General features: G+C 45.5%; 1 protein-coding gene across 2 annotated transcripts; it reads left to right on the top strand.

Moving 5' to 3' along the window:
• Positions 1–820: 820 nt before the first annotated feature.
• On the top strand, positions 821–12,996 carry Polg2 (DNA polymerase gamma 2, accessory subunit). Of its 2 annotated transcripts, XM_085829460.1 has the most exons (8): positions 821–1,397; positions 3,894–4,020; positions 4,135–4,240; positions 5,772–5,945; positions 7,312–7,452; positions 7,587–7,667; positions 8,310–8,410; positions 12,778–12,996. In XM_085829460.1, exons 1-8 carry the CDS (start codon positions 914–916, stop codon positions 12,941–12,943), a joined length of 1,380 nt encoding a protein of 459 aa, XP_085685586.1. In that variant the 5' UTR covers positions 821–913; the 3' UTR covers positions 12,944–12,996. The 2 variants fall into 2 exon arrangements, with proteins under 2 accessions (XP_085685586.1, XP_085685587.1); XM_085829461.1 differs by lacking the exon at positions 8,310–8,410.
• The last annotated feature ends 136 nt before the right edge of the window (positions 12,997–13,132 follow it).

The following is a 13,132-nucleotide window of genomic DNA, read 5'->3' on the forward strand; positions in this document are numbered from 1 at the left end:
TTCTCTTCATTTATTTATTCGCGTAGAGGCCTCTTACCTGGGTTTTTGCACCTCCACCTTCCCCACTCCAGCTATCCTGGAATTTGATACATAGGCCAAGCTGGCCTTGAAGTCAGAGATTGTCCCTTAGTGCTCAATAAAGATTAAAGGAGTGAGCTACCACAACAGTCTTGCACCTTATAATCAAACTCCAGTATCAAAAACACCCCTTTGTCCTAGTCAAGTATTAACTGCTTTCTACTAGAAGGGAAGTACAGAGGTTAAGAGCACTGCTCTTCCAGCAATCATGGTGCCTCATAACCATCTGTAGTGAGGTCTGATAACTCTTCTGGTGTGTGAAGACAGCAACTCAAAAGTCTTTTTTAAAAAAAAAAAATTACGTTTTGAGGAGGTGGTTAATAGACTCCCTAAGTCCTTTTTAAGACCTGGACACCCTGTCTTGTCCAGCCACACCCGGGAGGGAGTGGAGGGGCCATTGGTGATAATGTTTGCCAGCATTAGGGACTTTCCGGTATTAACTAAAAGCACACAACACATTCCCTTGGGGACTAAACGCTAAGCCTCACATCAGCACCGTCTAGGACAACATTTTGGAAGGGGTTTTTTTTTTTCGTTTTGTTTGACAGCCCGGAAAACATGATGCTAACTCCATAGTAACAGGATGGTGGTAAAAGCTGAACAAGTGAATGTGAGGCAGGTGGAGTTACCAAACGGAAAATCCCCAAGGTAGTAAACAACCAGAGACGCTGGCGTCAGCCCGGGAGACCGGGATACGCCCAAGGCGGCTGCAGCTCAGCAGCGGGTGACGCTCTTCCGGGGGCGTGGTCTACAGCACGTCCATTTCCGCCGGGCCCGGGTGCTGGTGTAGGTTTGAAACAGGACGTGAGGTGCTGGTGTTCCGACTCCTGAAGAGATGCGCTGCGGTAGCGGCGCCTGGGCCTGCCGCCGGGCCTGCAGGTGCTGGCTGTCCGGGTACGCGGGTCCCGCAGATGGGACGCAGCAGCCTGACGCCCCCGAGCAGGCGGTGGCCCGCGAGGCGCTGGTAGACCTCTGCCGGAGGAGGCACTTTCTCAGCGGGACGCCGCAGCAGCTCAGCACGGCTGCTCTGCTGAGCGGGTGCCACGCGCGCTTTGGACCTTTGGGTGTAGAGTTACGAAAGAACCTAGCCTCACAGTGGTGGTCCTCTATGGTGGTGTTCAGGGAGCAGGTCTTCGCGGTGGACTCCCTCCACCACGAGCCGGGCTCTTCGCCGCCGGGGGACAGTGCCTTCAGGTTAGTCTCTCCAGAAAGTATACGCGAAATCTTGCAAGACAGAGAGCCGAGTAAGGAACAGCTAGTGGCATTTCTTGAGAACTTATTAAAAACTTCTGGGAAACTACGGGCGACTCTTCTTCACGGTATGGCTCTTCGCGTTTCGTGCTTCTGAACAGATTTGGGGTGGAAAAGCAGTCTTGCACGAGTTTGGAGACAGCAACGGCCCTAGGCTTCCAAGCAAAGAAGTGACCTGGTTCCTTTTTTTTTTTTTTTTTAATAACATCAGAGTGATCCACCTTGAGGCAAAGGTCCGAGGCATCATTCCTGAAGAAATGGGTAAAGCATTCAGTTTGACGAGCAAACCTAAAACTATAGAGGTAGGACCTTATATCAGTCACATGCTTTCATTGATACCAAGGCAGTTTCAAAGACTTCCTTTCCTTTGTTCCACTTTTAAATACAATTATCAACTCAGGTTTTTCTTTTTTTTTCTTTTTTTTTTTTGGAGTTTCTCTGTGTAGCCCTGGCTGTCCTGGAACTCACTCTGTAGCCCAGGCTGGCCTCGAACTCGGAAATCTGCCTGCCTCTGCCTCCCAAGTGCTAGGATTAAAGGTCACCACCACATGGCAACTCAGGTTTTTCTTGTTGGTGGGGTTTTTTGTGTGTTTTTTGTTTTGTTTTTGTTTTTTGGTTTGTTGCTTTGTTTTGTTTTTTGTGGTTTTTTTTTTTTTTGCCAGATAATTTTTTAGCTTGTCAGCTAGGAGATACACATCTTTAAAGTCAAGTATAACAAATTCAAAAGTAAATACATAAAAGTGAACAGAAAACCCACCAACTTGTTTTTCGAGACAGGGTTTCTTTGAATAGCCCTGGCTGTCTCGAAACTAACTTACTGTGTAGACCTTGAACTCTTAGAAATCTCCCTGCCTCTGCCTTCTGAGTGCTGGGGTTTGGACAGCAGCCCAGCTACCACTGACAGTCTTTACAAGACTAAGTGTTGATGGCAGCTCATCTCTAGGAAATGCTGCCTTTGCCGTTTAGCAGTATGGAGTAGCTAATAACACCCTACAAATCCAAACTTGTGAAAATTAGTATATACTGTAACCCTTAAATATTTAAAGCAAAATAAAGCAAACCAGTGATAAATGCAATTAGATTGTAGTATATTTTATCCCGTATTCTTGGTATTGATTGATTAGACAGTCTCACTTACCATGTCCCCCAAACATCAGCTGTTTTTTACCTCTCAGTCTTTTAGATGAAATCGCCTCCTTCAAAGTTGCAGACTGAAAATGAGATTTTGAGTTCAGTATGGATAACATGGAAGTCAGTTCTCTCCTACCGTGTGGGTCCTGGGGCTAGAACTCAAGACTTCAGGCTTAGCAGCAGCTGCTTCTACCAGCTGAGATGTCTTTCCAGGTTTAAGGATTTTGTTTGTTTGTTTGTTTTTGGGTTTTTTTTCTTTGGTTTGGTTTTGGTTTTCAAGACAGGGTTTCTCTTTGTAGCCCTGACTGTCCTGGAACTCACTTTGTAGGCCAGGCTGGCCTCGAACTCAGAAATCTGCCTGCCTCTGCCTCTTAAAGGCATGTGCCACCACGCCCAGCTGGAAATATTCTTGATTTAAAGATTGAAGATGCATAATCAAAAATCAAATCCATGAACCTTACTTACGAGCCAGAAAAATAAAAACTGGTTTTGGGTGAGGATTAAAACAAAAAAATACACGGGGCATATGTTAGATGATAGTCCAGGATAAATTTATACTTTAATAATGGTTGCAGAGAGGCCGGAATTGGTGGTGAATGCCATTCATCCCAGCACTTGGGAGGCAGAGGCAGGCCTGGTCTACAAAGTGAGTTCCAGGACAGTCTACTACACAGAGAGACCCTGTCTGGAAAACCGAAAAAAAAAAAAAAAAAAAAAAAAGTTACAGAGAATATTTTTAGGAAACATGTTAAGTGTTTAGTATGAGAAAAAAAAAAAACATGGCAAAATGTTACTGGACGAGTCTAGGTGAAGAGCATCTAGATTCCCCTTGGTGGTTTGGAAGTGGGGTTTTCTTGTTTTGTTATTTGAAATGGTAGGTCTCCTGCCTCAGAAACCGACCTGGAACCCACACAGTGTAACTGAGGATGACCTTGAACTTCGAACTCTTGATCCTCCTGTCTCTTCCTCTGGAGTGCTGGGATTAAAGGCTATTGCCCCACACTTGGTTTTTTTCTTTCTCTCTCTGGAGATGTTGGACTGTTCTTTTGTTTCTTCTTTTGAGAACCTGATTTCTTTGTTTTGTTGTTGTGTTTGTTTGTTTGTTTGTTTTTCGAGACAGGGTTTCTCTGTGTAGCCCTGGCTGTCCTGGAACTCACTTTGTAGACCAGGCTGGCCTCGAACTCAGAAATCCACCTGCCTCTGCCTCCCAAGTGCTGGGATTAAAGGCAGTGTGCCACCACTACCCGGCTGAGAACCTGATTTCTTTATCTCAAGTTTACCTTGAAATCAGTCTGTAGCCCAGGCTTGCTTCAAAGTGTCAGAGTCCTCTTGCCTCCACCCCTGAGTACCAGGGTACCAAGTGCTGGGCTCAGAGTTCACTGCTGGTTTCCCTAAGTGAAATAGATTTATACGATTGCTTTGTTTCTTGGCAGGTGCCTTGGAGCACTATGTTAATTGCCTGGATCTGGTAAACAGAAAGCTACCTTTCGGTCTTGCTCAGATTGGAGTCTGTTTCCATCCTGTTTCGAACAGCAGTCAGACCCCCAGCAGTGTTACAAGGTACAAACTGTGACAGATGACCTGGTTGGCTACTTAAATACTCAAGTACTCACTATTTCACTTTGTGATGCATTAACATTCTGGGTTTTGTTTTGTTTTTTTTTTTAAATAAAGAGTTGGTGAAAAGACCGAAGCTTCCTTGGTATGGTTTACACCCACAAGGACTTCGAGCCAGTGGCTTGATTTCTGGTTGCGTCATCGGCTTCTGTGGTGGAGAAAGGTACTCCAGTAATAATTTCAATAGTTAATAATTGAACTCATATTTTGGTTTTAGTATTTGAAACAGGGTCTTGTATAACCCTGCCAAGTCTCAAGCTCCATATGTAGCCTAGAATGACCTTGAACTTGCTGCTTGTCTGAGCTCAGGGATTATGAAGAGAGCTATCACCCCCAGTTTGGGGATTCCTATGTCTAAGCTTCCTGAGCACCGGGCTTACTTACATACATACTCCACCACATCGGGCTTATGAATAGAACTTGATTTAACTTTGGGTTTCGTGTTTTAGTTTTAGTTTCTTCTCCCCCCCCCCCCCCCCCGAGACAGGGTTTCTCTGTGTAGCCCTGGCTGTCCTGGAACTCACTCTATAGACCAGGCTGGGCTCGAACTCGAGATCCTCCTGCCTCTGCCTCCCAAGTGCCGGGATTAAAGGCAGTGTGCCACCACTGCCCAGCCAGTTTTAGTTTCTTCTAAAGAAAATTATTGTGTAGCTGGAGAGATGGTTCAGTGGTATTCTAGAGGAAGAATTTGGTTCCCAGCACCCAAGTTAGGCAGCTTATCCCTGCCTGTAACTCCAGCTCTAAGGGATCTGACTCCCTCTTCTGGCCTCTGAAGGCTTCTGTAAACATATAGCACACAGACAGGTAAATGTAAATAAAATGACACACACACACCACTCCAGGTTTTCTCTAGGCCTGGTTGTACTTAAAGTCACTTTGTAGAGCAGTCTTTGAATTTACAGAGATCTGCCTGCCTCTCCAGTGCTGAGATTAAAGCATGTACCACGGCCACCTGGCAAAATAAATCTTAAAAAAACAAACAAAACAAAACAAAAAACTCATTACTTACTGCATTTGGGGGGGATAAGGGCGAGCCCGTCTTGAATGCCATGGCAGATGTGTAGAGATCAGAGTTAATTCTCTGTTTCCACTGTGTGGGTTCTAGAGATCCAACTCAGACATTCAGGCCTGGGTGGCAGGCACGCTTACTGAACCATCTCAGTGGCCCGAATTTTGGCTTTTTGCGACAAATCGTCCTTCTAACCCAAGCTGACCTGGAATTCACTTTCAGCTCAGTCGGACCTACAGCTCATGTCAATCCTCTTAGTTTAGACGGGATTAAAGGTGTGAATCTCCAGCCCCTCCAGTTCGTTTGTTTGCGGTTTATTGTGGTCCCGGATATAAACCAGAAAGCCTTGCGTGTGCTGGGCATTCACTCTGCTGAGCTACACTCTCAGGATGCTAGACGTAACTTGTAATAGCAGATCCGACACATACCAGTGGATATCAGTGTTCTCCTGGTACAGATGTGCTGAGCGCTGATACCGTACCTGAGCCGTTATGTTTGGGACTTAACTTACTTTCAACCTGTTGCTGGATAAAAGTCTCAGGCAACCTTAATTCTCAGAGAGCACTGTGGAGTTAGAAGTCAGTGAGTCCCAGCATTCAGAGAGCAGAAGCAGGTAGATCTTGGGCCAGCTGGAAGCTCCGGGACCTTCTCGGACACTAACTCAGCGGGGCGCTTTGTTTTGCAGTTTGCCATGAGTCCCTCTAACTTCAGCAGCGCTGATTGTCAGGATGAATTGGGACGCAAGGGAAGCAAACTTTACTACAGCTTCCCCTGGGGAAAGGAGCCAATAGAAACCCTGTGGAACTTAGGAGATCAAGACCTCCTGCACACGTATCCTGGAAATGTGTCTACGCTACAGGTGGGCCACCCCGAGCTCCCACACGTTCTTTACCCAGGCTCTCTCTTCCAAACCACTGAAGGATAATTGTGGGGGTGTCCTGGGAACCGGTAACCTGATGGACATTTTTTTAGGCAGTGCCCAACAGCTGCATAACCCTGACTGCAGCCATCAAAGTTAGGAAATGAACAGTGACCCACTGTGATCATCCGTCCCACAAAGCCCAGGAGTAGGAATTGAATATCCCAGGAATTGGCCTCGCAGGCCCAGGATCCAGCCCAGAGCGTCGTTTGCATGGAGCTGTCCCGTCTCTCTTCTCCAGATGAAAAGTTCCTTTCATCTTCCCTAGTCTTATGAAAATACACTACACAGGGCTGGAGAGATGGCTCAGGGGTCAAGAGAATTTGTCCTCTGCAAGAACAAATTCTCTTGACCCCTGAGCCATCTCTCCAGCCCTGTGCAGTGTATTTTCATTTATATCTCAGGATGAAACCCAAGTCTTAGTGAACATAAATTCAGGAGCCAGTCAAGTAAGTAGTGTGTGCCTTTAACCCCAGAGCACCTGAGGTTGAGACAGGAGATTTCAAGGTGAGACTGGCTTAAAAAGTAAAATTGGGTTTTTGACATGACCTGGCTGGTAAAAGCACTTACTGTGGATCTTAACAGCTGAGTTCAGTTCCTGCGGCCCAAGTAGTGAAACTAACAACTAAGAAACCACGTAGGTTCTGTGACATCAGATGCACTGTGACCCCCTCTCCCCGTTATCACACGCTTAATAATAGTAAAGGAACTACTTAAACAAGTGTTCCCTTTCCAGCTGTGCATGGTGACACACACCATTGATCCTAGCTCTCAGGAGGCAGAGCCAAGTGGATCTCTTAGTTGGAGGCCAGCCTGGTCCACAGAGCAAATTCTAGGACAGCTAGAGCTATACAGAAATCCTCTCTCAACAAAAGAAAACAACAACAAAAAACTCCCTAGATGTTGCCTTTCCAAACAGCATTGAAAAGGTTCCGAGGCCTAGGTCCACTCCGGGTGACTGGAGCTGCAAGGGTTGACATTTTCAGATAATTGGATTCCTCGAGACCAGAAGACAGTGTTATTTTGGGGCCCGGGGCTCAGCAGTGTCCTGTCATGGAGTAGGCGCTTTATAAAGTGAATCTGTGATTCATTCTAATTGCATAAGTCTAAAATATATAACTTTAAGAAAAAGTTCTGCTGGCCAGTCATAGTGGCACAAGCTTTGAATCCCGGCACTGTCTCTTGAGTTCAAGGACAGACAGACAGAGCCACACGATGAGACAAACACAAGATCCACGCCACGTGCACACACAGAACATAAAAGGTTCTGCTAAGTGGTACTTTTCTTTTGTTTTCTTCTATGAAGGGTCGAGATGGGCGGAAAAACGTGGTTCCTTGCGTTCTGTCTGTGAGTGGGGACCTAGACGTGGGCACGCTGGCTTACCTCTACGACTCCTTCCAGCTGGCAGAGAACTCCTTTGCCAGGAAGAAGAGCCTCCAGAGAAAGGTGCTTTTGCTATTTCACACAGTCTCGGAAAAACACAGTTATGTAGGGTTTTTTTTGTTTTGGTTTTGTTTTGGTTTTTATTCTTACATATTAACAGTGCTTCCCTTTTTCCTCTTGTCCCTTAATTGTTTCAGGTGCTTAAACTTCACCCTTGTTTAGCCCCTATTAAGGTCGCTTTGGATGTGGGGAAAGGCCCAACAGTAGAACTCCGACAGGTGAGTTGCCACGACTTCTTACAACTGTGTGTGCGCACGGGTGGTTTGGAGGTCAGAAGACAGCTTAGGCTTAGGCATTGGTTCCTTCTTCCATCCTGGGGGTCCTCGGGTGGTCAGGCTTGGCAGTAACTCTCCCCTCTGAGCCATCTTGCCACCAGTTGCTAAGCAGTAGTGGTCCGGAAGCAGTTTGTGTAGTTGACTTTTGCAATGCCCTGCTGGGGTTTCTCAGGCTGTTCTTCTTTCTCCTGATGTGGAAATAAAACCCCTCGGGCACAATTCCCACAGTTCCCACCTTCCCATGCCTTTACAGCTAACATGGCTGCTTCCAACCATAGGATTTTTGTTTTCTGTTTTGTGTTCTGAACGATAATGGTGATAATTCTTCGTTGGTATCAAACTATTTCTTGGTAGATCTGCAGTCAGTACTCAGTTGGCATTGCTTAATTTCTTTTCCCCCCTCTAGCCCTGCTCACTCCCGCCCGCTTAATTTCTTTACTTTTAGAGGCAATATGCAGTTTCTAAAGTGTTGAGTGTGTAAACCATAACACTGTATAACCAGTAACATTATAACCAGTTTACACGTGGCTTACAGTTTCACAAGCCCTTTTCTTTCGGATTTGAAGTCTCTCTTGTCTCCTCCAGGTTTGTCAAGGGCTACTTAATGAATTACTAGAAAGTGGGGTTTCTCTGTGGCCTGGTTACTCGGAAACTGTGCATTCCTCATTAGAGCAGCTCCATTCAAAGTAAGAACTCCCTTTCTTCTCGTTGTTTAGTTTGATGATATGTTCCATTCTATAGATAGAAACAAATCTCTTCTAAATGTAACCTGCAAAATGGGGCTGGAGGGAGGCTTAGTGATTGAGTGCTTACTGTGCTTCCAGAGTCTAAGTCAGGTGGCTCAGAGCTGCAGCCCCTCAGGGATTCAGCAGCCTCCTCTGTCCTCCACAGGCACTGCACACACACACTCACACACACACTCACACATACTCACACACACACTCACACACACTCACATACACACACACACGTAAAACATAAATCCTTAAAAATAGCAAATGATTAGTGAGCAGCACCGCGGCATTGGAGAGCAGCGGCTGCTGTTGTAGAAGGCCAGGATTCGGTTCTCAGCACCCACACGGAGGCTCACAGACTTCTGTAACTGTGGGTCCAGGCCTCCTCCTGGCTTCTGTGTGTACCAGGCACACAGATGGTGTACACACATGCGGGCAAACGTAAAATAGAAAGAAGTCAATCTTTTTTACAAAATGCTCCTAGCTCTTCCTTTTCTAGGACCTTGTGCCTTGAGCTGATTGCCATAGGAGAGAAGAGTGCTGTCAAGTATTTATGTGTTCACCTCAGCTTCTCTGGTTTCAGGGATGAAAGTTAGGTGTAGGGCCGGGCGTGGTGGCGCACGCCTTTAATCCCAGCACTCGGGAGGCAGAGGCAGGTGGATTTCTGAGTTCGAGGCCAGCCTGGTCTACAAAGTGAGTGCCAGGACAGCCAGGGCTACACAGAGAAACCCTGTCTCGAAAAACCAAAAAAAAAAAAAAAAAAAAAAGAAAGAAAGTTAGGTATATAGAATCAGAACCGAAGGAACATGAATGGAAGGCCTTTCCTGGCTTTTTTATGACGAGCTGAACCTAGCTTCTAGGTAATCATCTCTCACTGAAAAATCCAACATCTGACACTTCTGAGTACTAATATTTTTATAAATGAAAATTTCCATATGATCTGACCCATGACAGACTATAGTCAAAACAAAGACACTGTCTAACATCACCTTTAAGCTGTATGTATAAGGTACATCTTAGGTGAAACAGGAGTAAATTTCATATTCAGACTTTGGTCCCAGCCCCAGGAGAATTAATTATATAATTAAATATTCAGTGTGTTTTGGTTTTGTTTGTTTAAAACACATCTGGTCTAAGCAATTTAGATAAGGGATATTCAGTCTAAGACATCTTCATTGCTTCTCCCAATCCAGTCCACCACCAAATGGTGAGCGCCTAACTCCTCAGTCTCAACCTCTGTCTGTCTGTCTGTCTGCACACACAGCATCTCACCTATTCTCAAGATCTCTCAATACAGAGTCTCAAACTGTAACCCAGACGGACCCTAAATCTTCTGTCTCTCATGCTGGCCTCAAAATCACGGAACGCCTTTTCCTCGTCTGGAGTGCTGAGGCTCTAGGTGTGATCACGCATACACCTAGCTTCCGTATAGCTCTCAACACTGCCCTGCCTCCCACCACCACCCAGATCGAGGCCACTAATATTTGGTCAGGATTTTAAGAATATCTTAGAGTTAAATTCTCTCTAGTATTGCTAATTTGCAATTTTATTTTTTTAATAAAAATAATATATCCTTTTATGCTTATTTTGATTGAAAAAAATTAGCTTTTTGTGTTGAATGTATATCTAAGATTAGGTAATTTTGTTCTTCTACTTTGTTGGCATGGTAACTCATACCTTCCATCTCAGCACTCTGTAGACTGAGGCAGGAGGATGACAAGGATGACATTATGAGTTACATAATGAGATCCTGTATCTAAAAAGGAATGCATAACTAAACTATACCTTCCAGATACTATCTGCAGGGAAACAGCTCTCAGCAGGAGCAACAGACCCCGGGTGTGTGGCGAGAGCGGCTTAGATAGCTCTTGGGGGGAGGGGGGCGTTGAGCACAAGGCCTGGGTTTTATAGAATCTAGCAGGGGCAAAATGGGAATGGAATAACTGGTGTTTGTTCACCTTTAATCCTAGCACTCGGGAGGCAGAGGCAGGTGGATTTCTGAGTTCGAGGCCAGCCTGGTCTACAGAGTGAGTTCCAGGACAGCCAGGGCTACACAGAGAAACCCTGTCTCAAAAAAAAAAAGGAGGGGAACTTGAACTTCCTAGTTTTTGTGTGCTCTAAAGTCTTGTTTGTGGGGAGGGAGTGTCATTTAAATTTTCTCTAGGTTTCTTTCTCTCTGTGGGTGTGCCATGACACATATTTGCAATTCAGAATCCTTTTGTTGTTACTTTTTTTTTATTTAGTGCATGAGTATTTTGCCTGGATGCATATCTGTGCACCATGTGTGTGCAGTGCTCACAGAGGACAGAAGAGGGCACCAGATCCCTAGGAACTGGAGTTACAGGGGTTTTTTGTGGGTTTTTGTTTTTGTTTTTTTTGAGACTGCATCTGTGGGGATCCCTGCAAACTCTGCAACCTGCAGCAATATAATCCTGGGAGAGACAGAAGTGGAACTCGGTTCAGCCCAACTCAGCCAGTGCTAGGTCAGACTTCCAGAGTCTCACACCAGGTGCTTTCATTCAGTCATATTTATGCGCTGTACAATTTTGGAAAAGTTTCCTGAGGACAGTTAACTCAGTCCCTAGTGTAAAACAAAGCTTAAGAAGTATTTACATGGGGGGGCTGGTGAGATAGCTCAGCGGTTAATATCGCTGACTGCTCTTCCAAAGGTCCTGAGTTCAAATATATATATATATATATATATTTTTTTTTTTTTTTAAGTATTTACATGGGCTGGAGAGATGGCTCAGCGGTTAAGAGCACCAACTGCTCTTCCAAAGGTCCTGAGTTCAAATCCCAGCAACCACATGTTGGCTCACAACCATCTGTAATGAGATCTGATGCCCTCTTCTGGTGTGTCTGAAGACAGCTACAATGTACTTAGATATAATAATAAATAACTCGTTAAAAAAAAAGTATTTACAGTGTAACTCTGTACAAAGTCCATAGCTTCTCCCATAGAGATGAGTTCTGCTGACTTAGAAACAATGCCCTAGATAAGGCTCTAGGAGAAGGACTGAGGGAGTCAGGGTTGGCCCAGCCCTAAGAGAATTTAGAAGTCACTTAGCTGTGAAGTGACATCTCAGAGGTGGGTTTTATGGAGTGAGAAGCAATGCTGAAGATTTTGGGGGTAGCCTGGAATAAACGAAAGTAATATTCCGGGGTATTCAGGTGATGCCTACAGATTGCAAAACATCACCAGACTGTAACCTGCACCCTTTTCGCATTTCAGATGGAAGACAGGTAAACATGTCTGTCCGTCCGTCCTTTGAAGAGAGTATTCATGTTTTAACCATTCCTGGTGCCCTAGAACTTATCTGTGTGCAAAAGGACCGCACATCCTCTGTAGCATCTCAGCCTTGCCCCGGGCTAGCCTTGAACTCAGTATGTAGTTGAGTATTATTACCTTGAACTTCGATTGTCCTGCCTCCCCTTCCTGAGTGTTGGGATCATAGACATATAATCCACGTGCCTAGTTTTAAAAAACTGAGTGTTTGGGGCCAGAAAGAAGGCTCAGTAGTTAAGAGCACTGGCTGCTCTACCACAGAACACAGATTTGGTGACCAGCACTCACGCGGCAGCTCACAGCTGTTCATTAACTCCAGTTTCAGGGCATCCAATTCCCTCTTCTGGCCTCTGCAGGCACCAGGCCCATGCAGATATACATACAAGTAAAACACTCATGTGCATAAAGTGAAAATAAGTAAAATGGTTTTATTTTTTTGGTTGGTTGGTTGGTTTTGGTTTTTCGAGACAGGGTTTCCAGGGTTTCTCTGTGTAGCCCTGGCTGTCCTGGAACTCACTCTGTAGACCAGGCTGGCCTCGAACTCAGAAATGCGCCTGCCTCTGCCTCCCAAGGGCTGGTTTAGGAGACTTTTGTCTGCAAATATTTTGCTATCATTAAAGCCGAATTCAAAACACTGAGGTCATTGAGGAATTCACCTATAGTACCCCCTCAGGTGCCATCTATAGCACCCCCTCAGGTGCCATCTATAGCACCCCCTCAGGTGCCATCTATAGCACCCCCTCAGGTGCCATCTATAGCACCCCCTCAGGTGCCATCTATAGCACCCCCTCAGGTGCCATCTATAGCACCCCCTCAGGTGCCTTAAGTTGTAGTTTTCCTTCTGACTTTTAGCCAACACAGTAACTTCCCTTTGAGTGTGCTTTAGAAGTGGGAGTGGGGGTAGGGCATGATTCGGCCCTTTGTAAAGGACCACCTGACTGAGCTGAGAGCGGCTCGGGCTCTGGGGTGTCCGTGAGGTGAGGAGCTGATGTCTGCCCAGGCGCTCATGCATTTCGTTGAACCGCTCTCTCAGGTACGATGAGATGAGCGTCCTCTTCTCAGTGCTGATCACTGAGACGACGCTGGAAAACGGGCTAATCCAGCTGCGGAGCAGAGACACCACGATGAAGGAAATGATGCACATATCCAAGCTGAGAGACTTCCTGGTCAAGTACCTCGCGTCAGCTAGCCATGTGTAGGTCTTCATATTCTCTAATAAATCGTCTCGGTTGAGTTCATTAACTTACATTAATACGGTTTTGGACTTTTGTATTTATAAAGTAGATATTTTTGGTTCTCCCTTTGATTCATTTTTTTATTGTCCTTTTGATATGGTCTGTAGTGGTTTGAATATGGCCCCACGGAGTTTCACTATTTGGAGGTGTGGC

The sequence above is a fragment of the Mus caroli genome, unplaced genomic scaffold (assembly GCF_978045245.1).
Source record: "Mus caroli unplaced genomic scaffold, Mus_caroli_1 scaffold_13, whole genome shotgun sequence".
Classification (NCBI taxonomy): domain Eukaryota; kingdom Metazoa; phylum Chordata; class Mammalia; order Rodentia; family Muridae; genus Mus; species Mus caroli.

Coding starts and splice junctions, on each gene's coding strand:
- Polg2 (XM_085829460.1), top strand. CDS start 914: ATGCGCTGCGGTAGCGGCGCCTGGGCCTGCCGCCGGGCCTGCAGGTGC. Junction 1,398..3,893: donor ACGGGCGACTCTTCTTCACG/GTATGGCTCTTC, acceptor GTTTCTTGGCAG/GTGCCTTGGAGCACTATGTT. Junction 4,021..4,134: donor ACCCCCAGCAGTGTTACAAG/GTACAAACTGTG, acceptor TTTTAAATAAAG/AGTTGGTGAAAAGACCGAAG.